At 31.2% G+C, this 14,861-nt stretch overlaps 1 protein-coding gene across 1 annotated transcript; it reads left to right on the top strand.

The window, feature by feature from the left end:
- The first annotated feature begins 4,680 nt into the window (after window positions 1–4,680).
- On the top strand, window positions 4,681–7,900 carry LOC129319620 (uncharacterized). Its single transcript, XM_054964717.1, has 6 exons — window positions 4,681–4,866; window positions 5,137–5,217; window positions 5,335–5,789; window positions 6,796–6,890; window positions 7,499–7,635; window positions 7,811–7,900. Exons 1-6 carry the CDS (start codon window positions 4,681–4,683, stop codon window positions 7,898–7,900), a joined length of 1,044 nt encoding a protein of 347 aa, XP_054820692.1.
- Window positions 7,901–14,861: the final 6,961 nt, after the last annotated feature.

The following is a 14,861-nucleotide window of genomic DNA, read 5'->3' as shown; positions in this document are numbered from 1 at the left end:
AATTTTTTTGCAGGCCTAATATGTTTTGATATTTCTTTACAAGCTCGAAGGCCTCCAATGTAATTATTTTCAAAGCTGAAAATACTATATTACCTTTAATGAGTGAGAATAAATGTACTCAAAGAAAATTAACAATAAAAGGCTTGTAGATAATAAAAAAAGTTCACTTATTTTCAACAAGAAGTCCATTTATTCACAAGACTCCATAACGATTTACACTTGTACTTGAAGAAATTTACAAGTTAACTACATAAAATTAACATCAAAAGGTCCATTAATAAGTTTATTTCCCTAACAAAAATAATATTTGCTGCTAAAAAATAATATTTCATTAAAAAATATAACATAAATATATATATATATATATATATATATATAGTCATATAAATTATTTTATCATATTTCTAAACCCTGACTTGTTGTGTGGGACCATTATCATCAATGGCAGCCCCATGAATACCCCGACGATACCTTCAATATATTTATTTAACACGGCAGTATATTTCAAAACTCAAACTCAAGACATAGGATAACTTGATTTAATTGTCTCAACCAAATGAACTAAGTGCTTCTTGGTAATTATAAGTACCACAAATTATTTGACATTTTGATTTTTTTTTATGAAATAACATATTTGCCGCCAATTCAAAATTTAAAATGAAAAGTAACGGTTTAAAAAATCAATGACTATTTTGTTTGGACTGTTCACTAAAATAGAATACAAAGTGACAAGTTCCTTTTTGCCATTTTTGTTTACAAGTCAAGTGCAACTACTAAAAATCAAATACTGTCTATGATTGGGAAATAACTATTTTGTCTTGAAAATGACTATAGCTGAATAATAAATGACAAGTGCCTCTGGAATTTATTTTTATCAATCAAGTTCAAGCACTTTAAATCAATGACTAGTTACAAATTTTTGAAAAAAATTTTATCAATCAAGTCCAACTAGAAAATCAGTGTCAAATTTGTTTGGGCTGTTGACTAAAATAAAATAGAAAATAAAATTATTTTTCTTTATGTTGATTTATCAATCAAGTCTACTAGCAATCAGTTAATATTATGATTGTGAAACGATTGTTTTGTTTTTGGAAGTTACTACAGTATGCTGAATAGGAAATAACAAGTGCCCCTTTGCAAATTTTAAATTGAGGGTAAATATATCATTTCACAAAATCCAAAATGCCACAGTCCCTATGGACTGCACAAAGTTATCAATTTTTGAGACATTTATTTGTCATTTGAATATTTTAGGGGTGTTTTTTTTGGTCATTCCCTGTTATTAAAATAACTTGTGGGATGTGACTCATGAATTTAAGTAGACTTAATTATGCCAAGTAATATTACTTGTAAATCAATGGAAAGTCACTCGTAAATAGATATATAGTGTGATGAATTTAAGGACAATTACTTGTGAATTTTAGAACTGTTACTAGTGAATTTATGAAAATTCAGTTGTAAATGAAAAGGTAGTTTCGTAAATTTATGCATTACTTGTGATTTAGAGACAATCAGTAGTAAATTTATGAAATGTCACTTTGTGAATATATAAAATGCCAGTTAAGAATGAATATGAAGAATCTTTTTTCTTTTTCGGTTTATAGATATGAATAATCTTTATTGTAAATCAATGATTTATGGACCCATTTATATTTTTGAATATCTATTCACAGCTGATTTTTTTTATTTTTATAAATTCACAAGCAACTATTTTTAAATTCACAGGTGATGATATATGTACTCATGAAACTATATATCTTTCCATTCACACAATTGATTTTTCATATATTTATAAGTAATATTCCTTAAATCGCAATGACTTTTCTTAAATTCACAAGTAAAGTTTTCAATTGCCATTAATGTCTTCACAAGATTTATAATTGTGATTTTCCCATTTAAATATAGATGTTAAAAACCTTTAATATTGTAACCGTTAACATATGTATTAATTTGTCACGATGACATTTCCATCTAAGTAAGTTGGAGTGAGAGATTATAGACGAGATAATTTTTTTGTCTAATCTATATCATTATATTTCTGTTATATTTATCAAATAGGTGTTTTGTCCCACTTTCTTATCTATATTTTTTATCGTTTTGTTAGCATAATATAGCATTCATAATATTAAGACAATATATATATATATATATAGAATAAGATACGCAAAAAACATCAGAACTTTAATAGTAGGGACTAAAATAACAAAGAGTTTATAAATTGAAAGACCCAATTGCAAGGTTTAAATCATAAGGATGAAATTGAAAATTCTGGAAAGCTTTCAGTAACGTCGCGAACTGTAAACAGTATAGTTTAGTTTTACAAATAAATTAATAATTTGGGCTCACATGACCGAAAACTTCATATGTTCACATTTATTGTTGTCCTTGAGCACTAAATATGTCACGTTAATTCGTTACGTCATAAGGACTTTCACAGTAGGGATTAAAATAACAAAGAGTTTATAAATTAAAAGACCCAATTGCAAAGTTTAAATCATGAGGATGAAATTGAAAATTCTGGAAAGTTTTCAATAACGTCACAAACTGTAAACAGTACAGTTTAGGTTCAAAAATAAATAACTTGGGACCGGAAACTTCATATGTTCACACTCATTGTTGTCCTTGAGAACTAAATATGTCACATTAATTAGTTACGTCATAAGGACTTTAATAGCAGGGATTGAAAGAACAAAGAGTTTATAAATTAAAAGGCCCAATTGCAAAGTCTAAATCATGAGGACGAAATTGAAAATTCTGGAAAGCTTTCAATAATGTCACGAACTGTAAACTGTAAAGTTTAGGTTTAAAAATAAATTAATAACTTGGGACCGAAAACTTCATATGTTGACATTCATTATTGTCCTCGAGCACTAAACATGGCACGTTAATTCGTTACGTCAGCTATATTACATCACGTTATGTCAAGTGAATGGGATGGGATTCGTTTTTCGCTGTGTAGGGGGATGTCAGATCATAACATGTTGCACGACGAGGAGTTAATACTTACTAATTCATATTTAATTAAATAAAGATGATGAATCATTCTATTTTCACATTTAGCGTTTGATTGTACATGGAATTATCTCTAATTGAAGGATAACCATGAGCAATAAAGAAAGAGATAAAGCTGAAAAATTATTTTATTTTTATTTGTTTGTCAAAAATGTTATCTTTTTGTCTAACATATCAAAATTAGAGTCATTTTTATCTTTCTGTTTAATTTTAACATGTTAAAATTAGCAATGAATTATGCCACGATCAAACAAACACCATATTATATATGGTTTAATTAATCATCATACCCTCAACCACATTTCTCATAAGCTGCTCCGCACACTTGGGGTGCATTTGGATTAATGTTAATATGTGTGTAATACATTTATATTTTATATAAATTTTGCTTTTGTTATTAATAAAGAAGATACCATTCTCTAATAACATAGACCATCTATATCGAGATACTAATGACACAGAGTAAACCCTCCTAAATTTAACCATTTGTTTAAATAGGTGAAGTGCTTGGACCGTTAACATCAAGGTATTGAAAATTGAATTGGTTAAGTGACTAATGCACTTGGAAAATTGGCTGGTACAGTCTGATTTTCAATATCATGGTTAACATTAACTTAAGGTTGTTATTTTATACAGAGAATCACATTTAAGGTCCAATGCATTATGGATTGGCTAAGGGATTGATTTACAGAGCAAACAAGCCCGTGCAGTCTAATTTTAATAAGCTCAAATGCCCCAACTACAAATATATATTTGTCATGAAAAGGCGTGTTTGCCCCAATTGTATAGGTTTCCCAAGTGTGCATGTACAATATAATATACACAAATAACATGACAAGGTCCATACATGAACAACACATTTTGATCATCTCTATTGAGTTACTAATGACAAGAGTAAACCCTTTGTGTTTGGCTTTAGTGCACCATAGTGCCTTTTCTTAATTTGATAAAGTTATCTCATCATCAATCTGGACAATACAGATTTAAATTGGATGGTTCAATTTAATATTAAAATTTTATTTAATTCTTATAAATTGACTATTTAGATGTTTTCTTGATAGTCTAGACTTAATATTAAAATTTTTTAAAATGTTTTAAAATTTTTATTTTAGTAAATATAATATTATAAATAAAAATAAAGGTAATCTTCAAATTGACACTTTAAAAAAATTAAGAAAAAGTTGCAACTTGAAAATTATATGTTAAATTTGGATTATCCATATTATATCTGGATAATCAATTTATAAAAATTATAAAAATATTTAATATTAAGCTGGATCATCTAGATTAAATACACATTGTCCAAATTGATGATATAGTATATTTATTATTATTTATAATTTTTATTTTAATAAAAATAAAATAAAATATAAAAATAGAGCCTATAAATCTAAACCGTTCAAATTAGATTGCTCATCATGTGATAAGCACCACCGAAACCAGATGCAAACCCCCTTAAATTTAACCATCTGTTTAAGTAGGTCGAGTGCTTGTACTGTTAACATTAACTCAAGTGGGTTATTTGATGTAGATTTTATCGCAAGACAATTGGCCTATAAATATGCTTTGAGGGGGAGCCAGCAAGCTCATCAGCACAATCATCTGCCCATCTTTATTTTCCAATCACAACACTCTCTCTCTCCAAAGGTGCTGTTTCTTGGAAATACCATGGCTTCCCTAGAATCATCACATGCTCTGCCTCCTTTGCCCGAATCCATCAAACCAGTCCTTAATTTGTGTCATTATGATGAGTTTGGTAACACAATCGAGCAAACCCTCCATATGGATGCTCTGTTCACGGTCGTCTCTAACATCATGGAAGCCTCACTCAAGATCTCTGATCCAAACGTAAAGGTGCGTATGTATGTGTGTGTCTATATGTATGTGTGTGTATCCAAACGGCAAATAACTAAATTTTTGATTAATTTTATTCATAGCAGAGAAATTTGAGTCAACCCGTTTGGCTGAATTAGTCTGTTAAACTAGTATATTGACCAGTTTAATAAAATACTTTGTTTATAATCACTTCGATCACAATTTGATTGTAGTTTTGAATTTTGATCATTAATCTTTGAACTAGTGTCTTGACTAGTTCAATAATTGATCACGGTTTACATACTACAGCTTAATGTTAACAAGGAGGCCAGGTCAAGTCCTTTCGGTTTCAATTCACCCACAGAACGGCTTCGGAAAATTGCTTGTCAGGTTAGATGTTGTTCTATTTTAAACAGATATATACATATATACATATATATAACAAGTTGTTATTAACTCAAAGTAATATTAAGTCAATGTCTTAAATTTATTTATGTTGACACACAGATGAGGAGTACAGTTGTTGATAAGGAATACTCGCATGCACACGAAACAGCAGAGAGGATAATCACAGATCTGAAGGAATATCCATGGCATGCAAGAGCAGTGATGGCACTAGCAGCATTTGCTTTAGATTATGCGAATTTCCATCTTCTTTCTCAGGTTAAAGATGGCGACCACCTTGGAGCATCATTGGCTGTCTTGAATGATGTTCAAGGAAGCATCATCAGTACTAATAAGGAAACCGTTTCCACATACCACTGTCTGGTGAGGAACGTTTTCTTAACTGTCCAATGTTTGGTTAAGTTGATGGGAATGTTGCAGCGACATGATCATGCCAAATTTGAGGACATGATTCCCACTTTGGACAAAGCTAGGCATGAATTCCCTGATTTTGTTTATTGGGCTGTCTTTGCGACTGTTGTTTGCAGCAGCACTCTTTACATGGGCTCCAGTCGTTGGTAAGTTCTTCATACTCGGTTAAGCTTGATACCATGTTAAAATTACATGTGACTATATTTAACCTAGCTAGTCCAATATAACAAATATAGGTTAAACAAGCTGGTTGCTACTGGCTAGCCAGAAGTTAGCACAGGCTTATGTATGTATAAGGACCAGGTGGTGAGCGTTCTCTCCTCCGCTATCCATGGCATTTAGAAAACATCATATCATTCTAATTAAATCTGAACAGATTAGATTTAACGTTTTTATCTTTATCTTTATCATTATCTTTGTTTTACTTTTATTAAAATACATTTATATAAATTATAAAAAAATTGATAAATGTGTTTACCAACCTGAACAGTCTAGATTTAATATAAATTGTTCAAATTTAATATTAAAATTTTTAAATTTTTTATAAATTGACCGTATACACATGCGCTATATGATATTAGTTTTTATAATTTTTAATATTAATTTTGGACTATTCCTGTTAAATTTAAAATATCTAAACTAGTGATCAGATTTATTAAAAAATTTATCATTTTTATGAAATATAAAATAGAAATCAAAATTAAACCATTAAATCTGGTCCATCTAGATTTTATCTAGACGGTCCAATTGTTTCCTTAATGTAGTAGAGGGTTAGATGAGAGAATGCTCAAAGGAGGGAAGCCGGGTATATACATACACCTCTAATCTATTTTATTCCTTTATTCAATTTCAAAGGCAAGGCTTCTTGATATAAGAGCCAGCTGAAAGATTTTTTATTTTTTTATTTTTTGGATCTAAATGCAAGATCCCGATCTTCTTTGTTCTCAAACTATATACCTTAACAGGGTTAGTTTTTAAGGAAGTGTATTTTAAGCAAACCACTGCCAATACATGCTTAATAAATAACTAAACAAATATCCTTATAATCTATGTGAATTGGTTATATATTTATCTCCTACATTTAGTACCGGGAGAAAATTAGTTTGGTTTATGTAGTCATCACACTTTCTATTACATGCTGTTTTGCTTCAGGGTCAGCAACGGCACACTATCCGAAACTAGAGACTGGATTTCCCATGTTCATGAAACATTAAATGACTACCTGAAGCAGATAGAGGATGTGAAAGGTTAGGATCTTACATACTAATTCTAATTATTATTTCTCTAGTACCATTTATAAGTTACTTCTAACACGTTTCACCTCAAACAAAAAAAAACCTTAAAATTGATCATTAATTTTGCCTAAAATTCAATAACTTTCTAACTCTGTCATCATCTTATCATTTTCTCATTGTTATTTGACCGGTAGTGGATCTTACATTGTATTTTTAATATTTTTTATTATAAAATATTTGAGTAGAGGAGCAAAAATGACCCTTTGAATAGAAGTTGAGAATGAACTTTAACATGATAAAAAAAATACTAAAACATAGTGGGATCTATTGATTATTAATAGACGTTAAGTGTTTTTAACGTCAAGTTAATGATGGAAGGAATCTTTAAAGTTAAGAGAGAGAATTAACTCATAGTTAAATTTAAGGCATTTGTAACCTTTTGTATATAATTCAAGAATAAAAATGACCCTTAGTCCAATAAGAAATAAGACAAAAAAAAATCTTCTTTATCTACTATTGTAATAGGACCTCAGAGAGTATGTGTGTGTATATATACATATATGTATCACCAACAAGTTAATTGGCACTAAAATATGAGGGAAAAAATGGTGTCATTGCAGGTATTATGGATGAATATTTACAACGTCAAGTTGGGGCATTCGTAACTCCTACAGGAATTTTACAAGTTTTGAAGTGTCTGTTATTCCCCAAAGATACGAAGAAGCACTCCGTGTATTACGGCTCCATGAAATCAAGGGTTAGAACGTCGAATTATACATAGGATTCTTTTTTTTTTTTTTTTGGCCAGTGTATAGGATTCGATCTGTTTAGACTAATAATTTCCTTTTTTGGTGTAAGCTTTGTTAGAGCGATATATATATATATATATATATGAGATTAATCATTACTCATCAGTTTTATTTCTGTTACAGGTGAAGATCGATGATGAAATGTTCAACAACAATGTGTGTTGCTGTTCATTTCCGAACTGTTCGGCATCGAAGAGGAGATTAAGCTTTTGAAAAGAATCAGCGAAGATTTGGCCTCAGATCCAAAATGTGAAAAACATGGGATGCAAAAGAATGACTATTGTTTCTTCTTCTTCTTCGAAGAGTGAGAAGATCAAGACACAATTCAACGTTGTCGCACAACAATTTGTTACATGGTCGTGTGTGGTGGATTATTCCATTGTCGAACCTGCAAGCCAGAAACTGATCAAACAGGAGCTGGGGTACGTGAAAAAGCCTATGGTTGTTGTGTTCAACCAGCAAGGAAGAAGAACAAATAACGATGCGTTGCCCATGTTATCTGCATGGGGATGCCATGCATTCCCATGGAGTACAGGTGATGATTTGAGTTTTGTTCAGAATTGGAACTGGTTCTGGTCAATCCTCAAGACCTTCAATCAACAACTAGCAAGTTTGGTAAGCTTTTTTTTTTTTTTTTTTTACTTTAGTTATACTCGATATATATATATATATATGAAGCACCGATATTTTAAAAATGTAAACATGGCGTTATATTATTTGATAATATGTATCTGATATGATACACATCCTATGGTTCATGATACGTGTTGCATGAAATATTTCCATATTACTCAATCCTGTCCTATTTATAAGATGTTTTTGACATATTTTTCATGTATTTTAAGTGAAGCTGCTATGTTGTTTTATTTATTAAACAACATTCTCAACTTTACAATTATTTCTTTGTTAATTGAAGGAATATGATGAGTCATCTTGTTAGTTTGAGCAAATGCTTTCTCAAGTTAAAGGATAAAATTAAAAAAAAAATTTGTTCGGCACGCCTATTTTGAAATAAGGCTTGCTATTGTTGTTTGACACACCATATAATTAGAATCACATTCCATCTTTTATAAAGAACCTTATAAATAGGATTAAAGTAATCTTTAACAACTAAAAAAATGATAGTCTTTGTTAATTGGTGAAAATATCTTTATATTTCTTTGAAAAATACTTGTTCAAAACTCAAGATTCTCATACCTATACACACTCAAATATATATATATATGTATGTATGTATGTAGACTAAAAGCTGCTACGTCTTAACTAAATTGCCAACAAGTGACATGTAAATTGATATATATCAGAATGAGAAAGAATACAACATTATCTGCGGATGCATGGACGATGTGGACACCAGCAACTACGATGGTAACTGGTTGGACAAAATCAACTTAGAGTTGGAAAAAATCAAAAGGGACAAGATCATAAGCTCAAGTGGTTTTGCCATAAAATACTATCATCATGGCAAGCAGGCTGAGAATGACTTCAAGTTTGCATATAAGTTCTGGGCTTTTGTAGAGAATGTGTTCAACAGCTTGAAAAGTAGGAAGACAACTATCGAGGACGACCCTTCCTTGGGCCATCTCGAGAAATTCCTCAGCCTCCGGCGAGAAAAGTCCGGCTGGATTATCATAAGCCGAGGGTCCGAGGTTAAAATAGTTGGTTCTGGTGAGAGTGTCTGCAAAACTCTCTCCGAGTTTGAGTCGTGGAAACACGATATCACTCAACATGGCTTTGATGGGGCTTTTGCGAAATACTATTCCAGCGTGTTTCCACCTCAATCAAGTTGTCTCTACTTGGATCTGAAGACCTATGTTACCTTAGAATGTGTGACATGCCAATCTGAGATGGAGATACAGTTAGTCAAATACGTGTGCTGTCATGGCAACCATAGCCATGCCAAATCTGTTCATCGCCTTGCATGAGTCCTTTAATGAAACGTCGTCGTTTTCGCTGATGGGCCCGATGCTCAGATTTGGAGGAAGGAGGAGGTGTTGTCTTGAATTATGGGCTTGTTTATGCGTACTGTGTCTTTAGTAAAGCCTTTCTATAGGGCTTATGATAATATTAAAGCCTTCGGGCTATGAGTCTGTTGAATTATTGTATGTGTCAGTGTGTGGTTGTGGATTTGTGTTATCGATAATAAAATTCCTCCTTCGGTTTAAGGATATTGTATTATTATTATTATTATTATTTGTTTGTTTGTTAAAAAAAACGCTAATTTGAGTATGTTGAATACTATAAATTTTAAAATGTCCCTCCCAATAAAATCTTAAAATAACGTTATTCCCGATAAAGCTTATTCCCTTTTGCTGTTCCAAACTCGATCGCTTGTTGTCACATGCATACTGACAATATAAATACTTGGGAGGGAAATTTGATTTTAATTTGGAGGTTTCTCACGGCTTCGTTGGCTTGATTTCACACCAGGAAGGAAATTTGAGTAAGATTTCACTTGAGATATTGTATTTATCCTTCACATTTTTCTTTGCGGTTTCTTCTTTGATAATGTGGATATTTGGGTCAAAATTAAACCTCCTGTTTTTGGATACATTGCATTTTCTTAAAGATTATACAGTAGAAGAAAAATTTGACATCAAGATAATTTTCAAGATATGTAATTTGCATATTTGAATATATGGAAGCTGGATTGCTTCTTTTTTTTTTTGAGAGTAATTGCATTTTTTTTTTTGGAAACCTTGCTTGACATATTGAACCAAAAGACTGTGGTTGAGATATTGACATTGAAGGACCATGCTTGGCATTTGGACGCCAAAATTATTAATAGTGATGGACCTTGTAACTTATTAAAAAATGGAACACCTTATATGAAATATTTATGGTGAAGAACCTTGTTTAACTTTTTTTTTTTTTATCTGTAAGGGTGTTATTTAGCCCTTAACAGTTATTTACAGTGAAGGACTTTCTTTTTGAAATATGTCCCAAGACTTTATGGGCTAATGAATTGGAGGTGATGTCCTTTATAGCGGTTTTTGCTTTTAAATATCGTGGTTGGTTGAAATGCAAATATGTCAATTAAAAATTTAGTCTTATGTCAGCTATGATTACGTCACAGATATTATTAAAGGTACAAATATCAAATTATTCCCAAGGACCAAAATTTTCAGGGGAGAATCTCATTTAGAGCCCCCAAAATACAAAAATTTGCATGTAAGACCCAATAGAATCTAAAAATGCACTGCATGCTAGATGATCTTTTTTACAAATTTTGTTGTAGATAACAAGATGCATTACCCTTATCTTAATAGAATATCCATATAGATACAATATAATATCCACAAATCCTCAACATAATGTTTATAAATGCACAACACATCTAGTGAACATTAACTTAAAGTATGTTATTGATGAATTATAGATTTTATATATTTTATCCCACCTTCTCCATACATTTTGATGATGATTTTGGACTAATTCGAGTTTATTAGATATTATTTAAATTATTAGCCGATTGAGGAATAATATATTTTGGAACTAATTATAAGAATTTTGAGCTTAATTGTGACTATTTTATTTTCCTATTTCTAATCTGCTATAATTTTATCAATATTTAATTGAGCTTAATTTGAATTATCATACATAATTTGAGTTTTTGGCCATTTTGAGAAAAAACTTGGATGAGATTTATGAGGCATGAGATCTATTTTGAACATAATCTACACTAATGGGTGCATTTGATTTTTTTTAAAAGTTATGGAAGCAAAATTAATAAAATTCAATGGTAAAGATTAGTTCTTGAATTCCAAGAGACATCTAATTGTCAAGGTTTTGAAATACAAAGAAGGAATTATCAATATTCATTAAGGGTACAATGTGTGTCACACCCTAATATTTAAGGGTATGATTGGCATGAAATATGAAATGAGATTATATTCTATAAGTCTTGATTAATGAGGATTTAACTAAAATCACTACTACAAAAATGGCAATATTCAATGGTCATTTTAAATAATATTCAACGGTTATGAATTGTTGAGTAATCAGGCTCTAAATATATTCTAAACCTTTATTCAATAGTTTTTAACCATTAAATATTTAACCTTTATTCAACGGTTTATTCTTCAAAACTGTTGAATATATGGCCATGGGATATTATTTTTTAAAAAAACTACTAGAAAATATGCAACGGTTTTACAAAAAACCGTTGCATATACTTATATATTCAACAGTTAAAATATTAACCATTGAATATATGGCTAGAATATGCAATGGTTTTTTTTGAAAATCATTGCATATTCTTAATATATTCAACGGTTATAAAATTTAACTGTTGAATATTTTGTTTTACATTTTTATTATACATCCTTTACATTTCTAACAACTCCCTACATTGAATATTTATAGATACAATATACAGCACATCCATAATAAAATTTCAAAAGCCAACAATATTATACTATACATAAAATGATAAAATTTACATAGTACATAACTACATAAGCTATATACAATTTAAACTAGCTTAAATTAAACCTATAAGTGGCCAAAATAAAGCTTCATATCTCAAAAAATTGACCAAGTAGGTATAACTATATGTATGTCAAATTTAAATATATGCCAACATCATCTATTCCTTCATTGTTGATGGTTGTTATAGCTAAACCACGCTTGAAAAATGCCACGTGTTAGCTCTTCAAGGACTTCTTCCATTTAAGCCTTAGTAGTACTAATTGCAAAAACAACAAACTAAAGTCATGTTAATTACTAAAAATATTAAATAATAAAGAGAAGGTCGACAATATATATACATTGTCTGGAAGAGTCCCAATAGTAGTATGTTGAATTATGTCCTTCATATATCTCATGATAGCGTACCCACAATCCCTAGCTTTGTCATGTTGTTCTGGGAACTATGATCACACATTGGATAAAAAATCTGATCAGTTAATGATATGACATGACTTATATTTATGTTGTAAACACACAATTAATGATAAATATATATACCTTAATAATTGTCCATGATGTTGCTTTATCAAGGGGACCGCTACCCATTATTAGTTGTCAAGATTGCTGATTAACCTTAGTGCGGTACATGACAATGGCTTTAACATGCAATAAAAAAGTTGATGTGAGAAATATGCATATAAGGAGAACGAATTACACACACACACACACAAAAAATATATATATATATATATATATGCACAAAACTTAGTGAACTTGCTGATTAATCATCTCTACTATATGCGGTCTATTGGTACGATCACCACCTCTAATAGGGTCGAGATACCATACTCTCCCTATAGTTAGATTAATCACAAGTATCATCCAATGCCCTCCTATGATAATGATTACAATTAGAAAGTGTCATAATTTATTTTGAAGAAAGTAAAGTATCGTAAAATGATTTACCCTTCATAATAAGGTGCCATGAATATTTTGTTCTTATTAATGCCACGTTGCTCGAAGTATTTTGAAATCTTTTGAGCTATTTCTAATCCTTGCTTAGGACTCATTGTCTCGTGGCCATGAGGAGAGACCAAGTGGGGACTGATAAGTATAACCCTCTTAGCTACATCTCTCCCAACAAGCATGGTAATGTATAGGTTTTTTAAATAATATCAACATAAATTGATTAATAAATGACTAAAATATAGGTATTGGTAAATATCTAATGTAAGGTTTTAGAAACATACCTCATATATAAGTTATACAAAGTAGTGGTAACCTGTGCATGGTTGAATAAGTCACTCAAAACCTCATTATTGACTTGATCAACAAACTCTAGATCTCCATACATTGCTGCAGGGAAAGGGAGCATTACTCCTTCTTGCGTCTTTGCATAAGTCTTAAGCAACTTTTGATGTCTGTCAGGTGTGACTAGTTGAAGCTGAGATGTTGATTGAGAGGCTTTAGGCATATGGGTTTGAGGGAGAACCTTCGGTGCATTCTTGAGAAATATGATGGACTCCTTAGATTTGTCAACGGAGTTCTTATCATTTCCCCTCTTTCGCTTATTATTCGCCGATGCCTTCATAGCCTCGGTGCTTTCTTGGCCATAAGTTTATCAACAGGCTAGTTTTTCTCTCTCACACACACATATTTATAGTTAAAGATCAACTATAAATAAATTTCGGTTATGAATTTAGATGTTATACCTTTAGGGACGGTGCTAAAATACATATAAGACGAACCAGCCATGCTATAAAGCTTCCAATTACATCTACTACTGTCCTTGCATCTTTAGTGGGGTGAGGTAGATCATAATTAGGCTTTTCAGCCATCTTTAAAGAAACCTTGACTATCCCTTCAGGGAGAATCTCATTGTGAAGTATGATTTGGCTAGCAATATTGTACATTCATCCCAGTGTAACCAAACTACCATCCTTTCCCAAACAATCAACATCAGCCTCACCCTAAAAAGACAAAATCATTACATAATATGAATAATATTACTATGAATAAGGCTAGGAAAATCAATAATATTACCTCAGGTAGGAGCTGAGATGGGACTGTGCAATTGTCATTCACACTAGGGTTAGCGTCACTCAATGAAAGTCCTAACTTATGCTGATTCAACAGCATGTCAATAAGTCTATATTGCTCTTGTATTTATTGTGACTATGCTTGTATCTATTGCTTCTGTTTTGCTAGCTCTTGCCTTAGTTCTTGAACCTCAGCAGAAGAAGCGATTTTTTTACAATGCTTGTACCCCTCTCCAAAGTATTCTTTCTTTATGATGCCAAAGCCGATGCCTCAAACACCACCAGGATGGTCAGTATTTCCCAATGCCTTCTCCAAGATATCTTTATCAGCAGTAAGAGTGCCTAATGATGCCTCTTGAGTGAAGCTCTCCTATAAAGCAATAAAGGTAAGGTAAATAAGTAAAAAAATAATTAATAATATTATATCATTAATACTTACTATTGTGTCAACAATCGCCTTTGTTTTTGGATTATCAATATTACCTTGTTTGTTTTTTTGAGCCTTGGCCCAAATCTTGCCACGAGATATAGAACCCTCTGGCACCTGCTCATTTTCAATCAAGGCCTTTTCAACACCCGCATATCCCTTGCGCCCAACCTTATAAGTGTATTCATTCTTCTTCGCCAACTCTTTGTTTTCTGTGCTTAATGCCTTTAAAAATACAAAACATGACAAATAAGTTGAAATAAATGCCAACAAGAGCAACAATATTTTAATAGAATAA

The sequence above is a fragment of the Prosopis cineraria genome, unplaced genomic scaffold (assembly GCF_029017545.1).
Source record: "Prosopis cineraria cultivar Desert tree isolate PC_DT_omini unplaced genomic scaffold, ASM2901754v1 PC9, whole genome shotgun sequence".
Taxonomy (NCBI): domain Eukaryota; kingdom Viridiplantae; phylum Streptophyta; class Magnoliopsida; order Fabales; family Fabaceae; genus Prosopis; species Prosopis cineraria.
The sequence above is the reverse complement of the archived record's forward strand: the minus strand, read 5'-3'. Positions and strand labels throughout refer to the sequence as shown.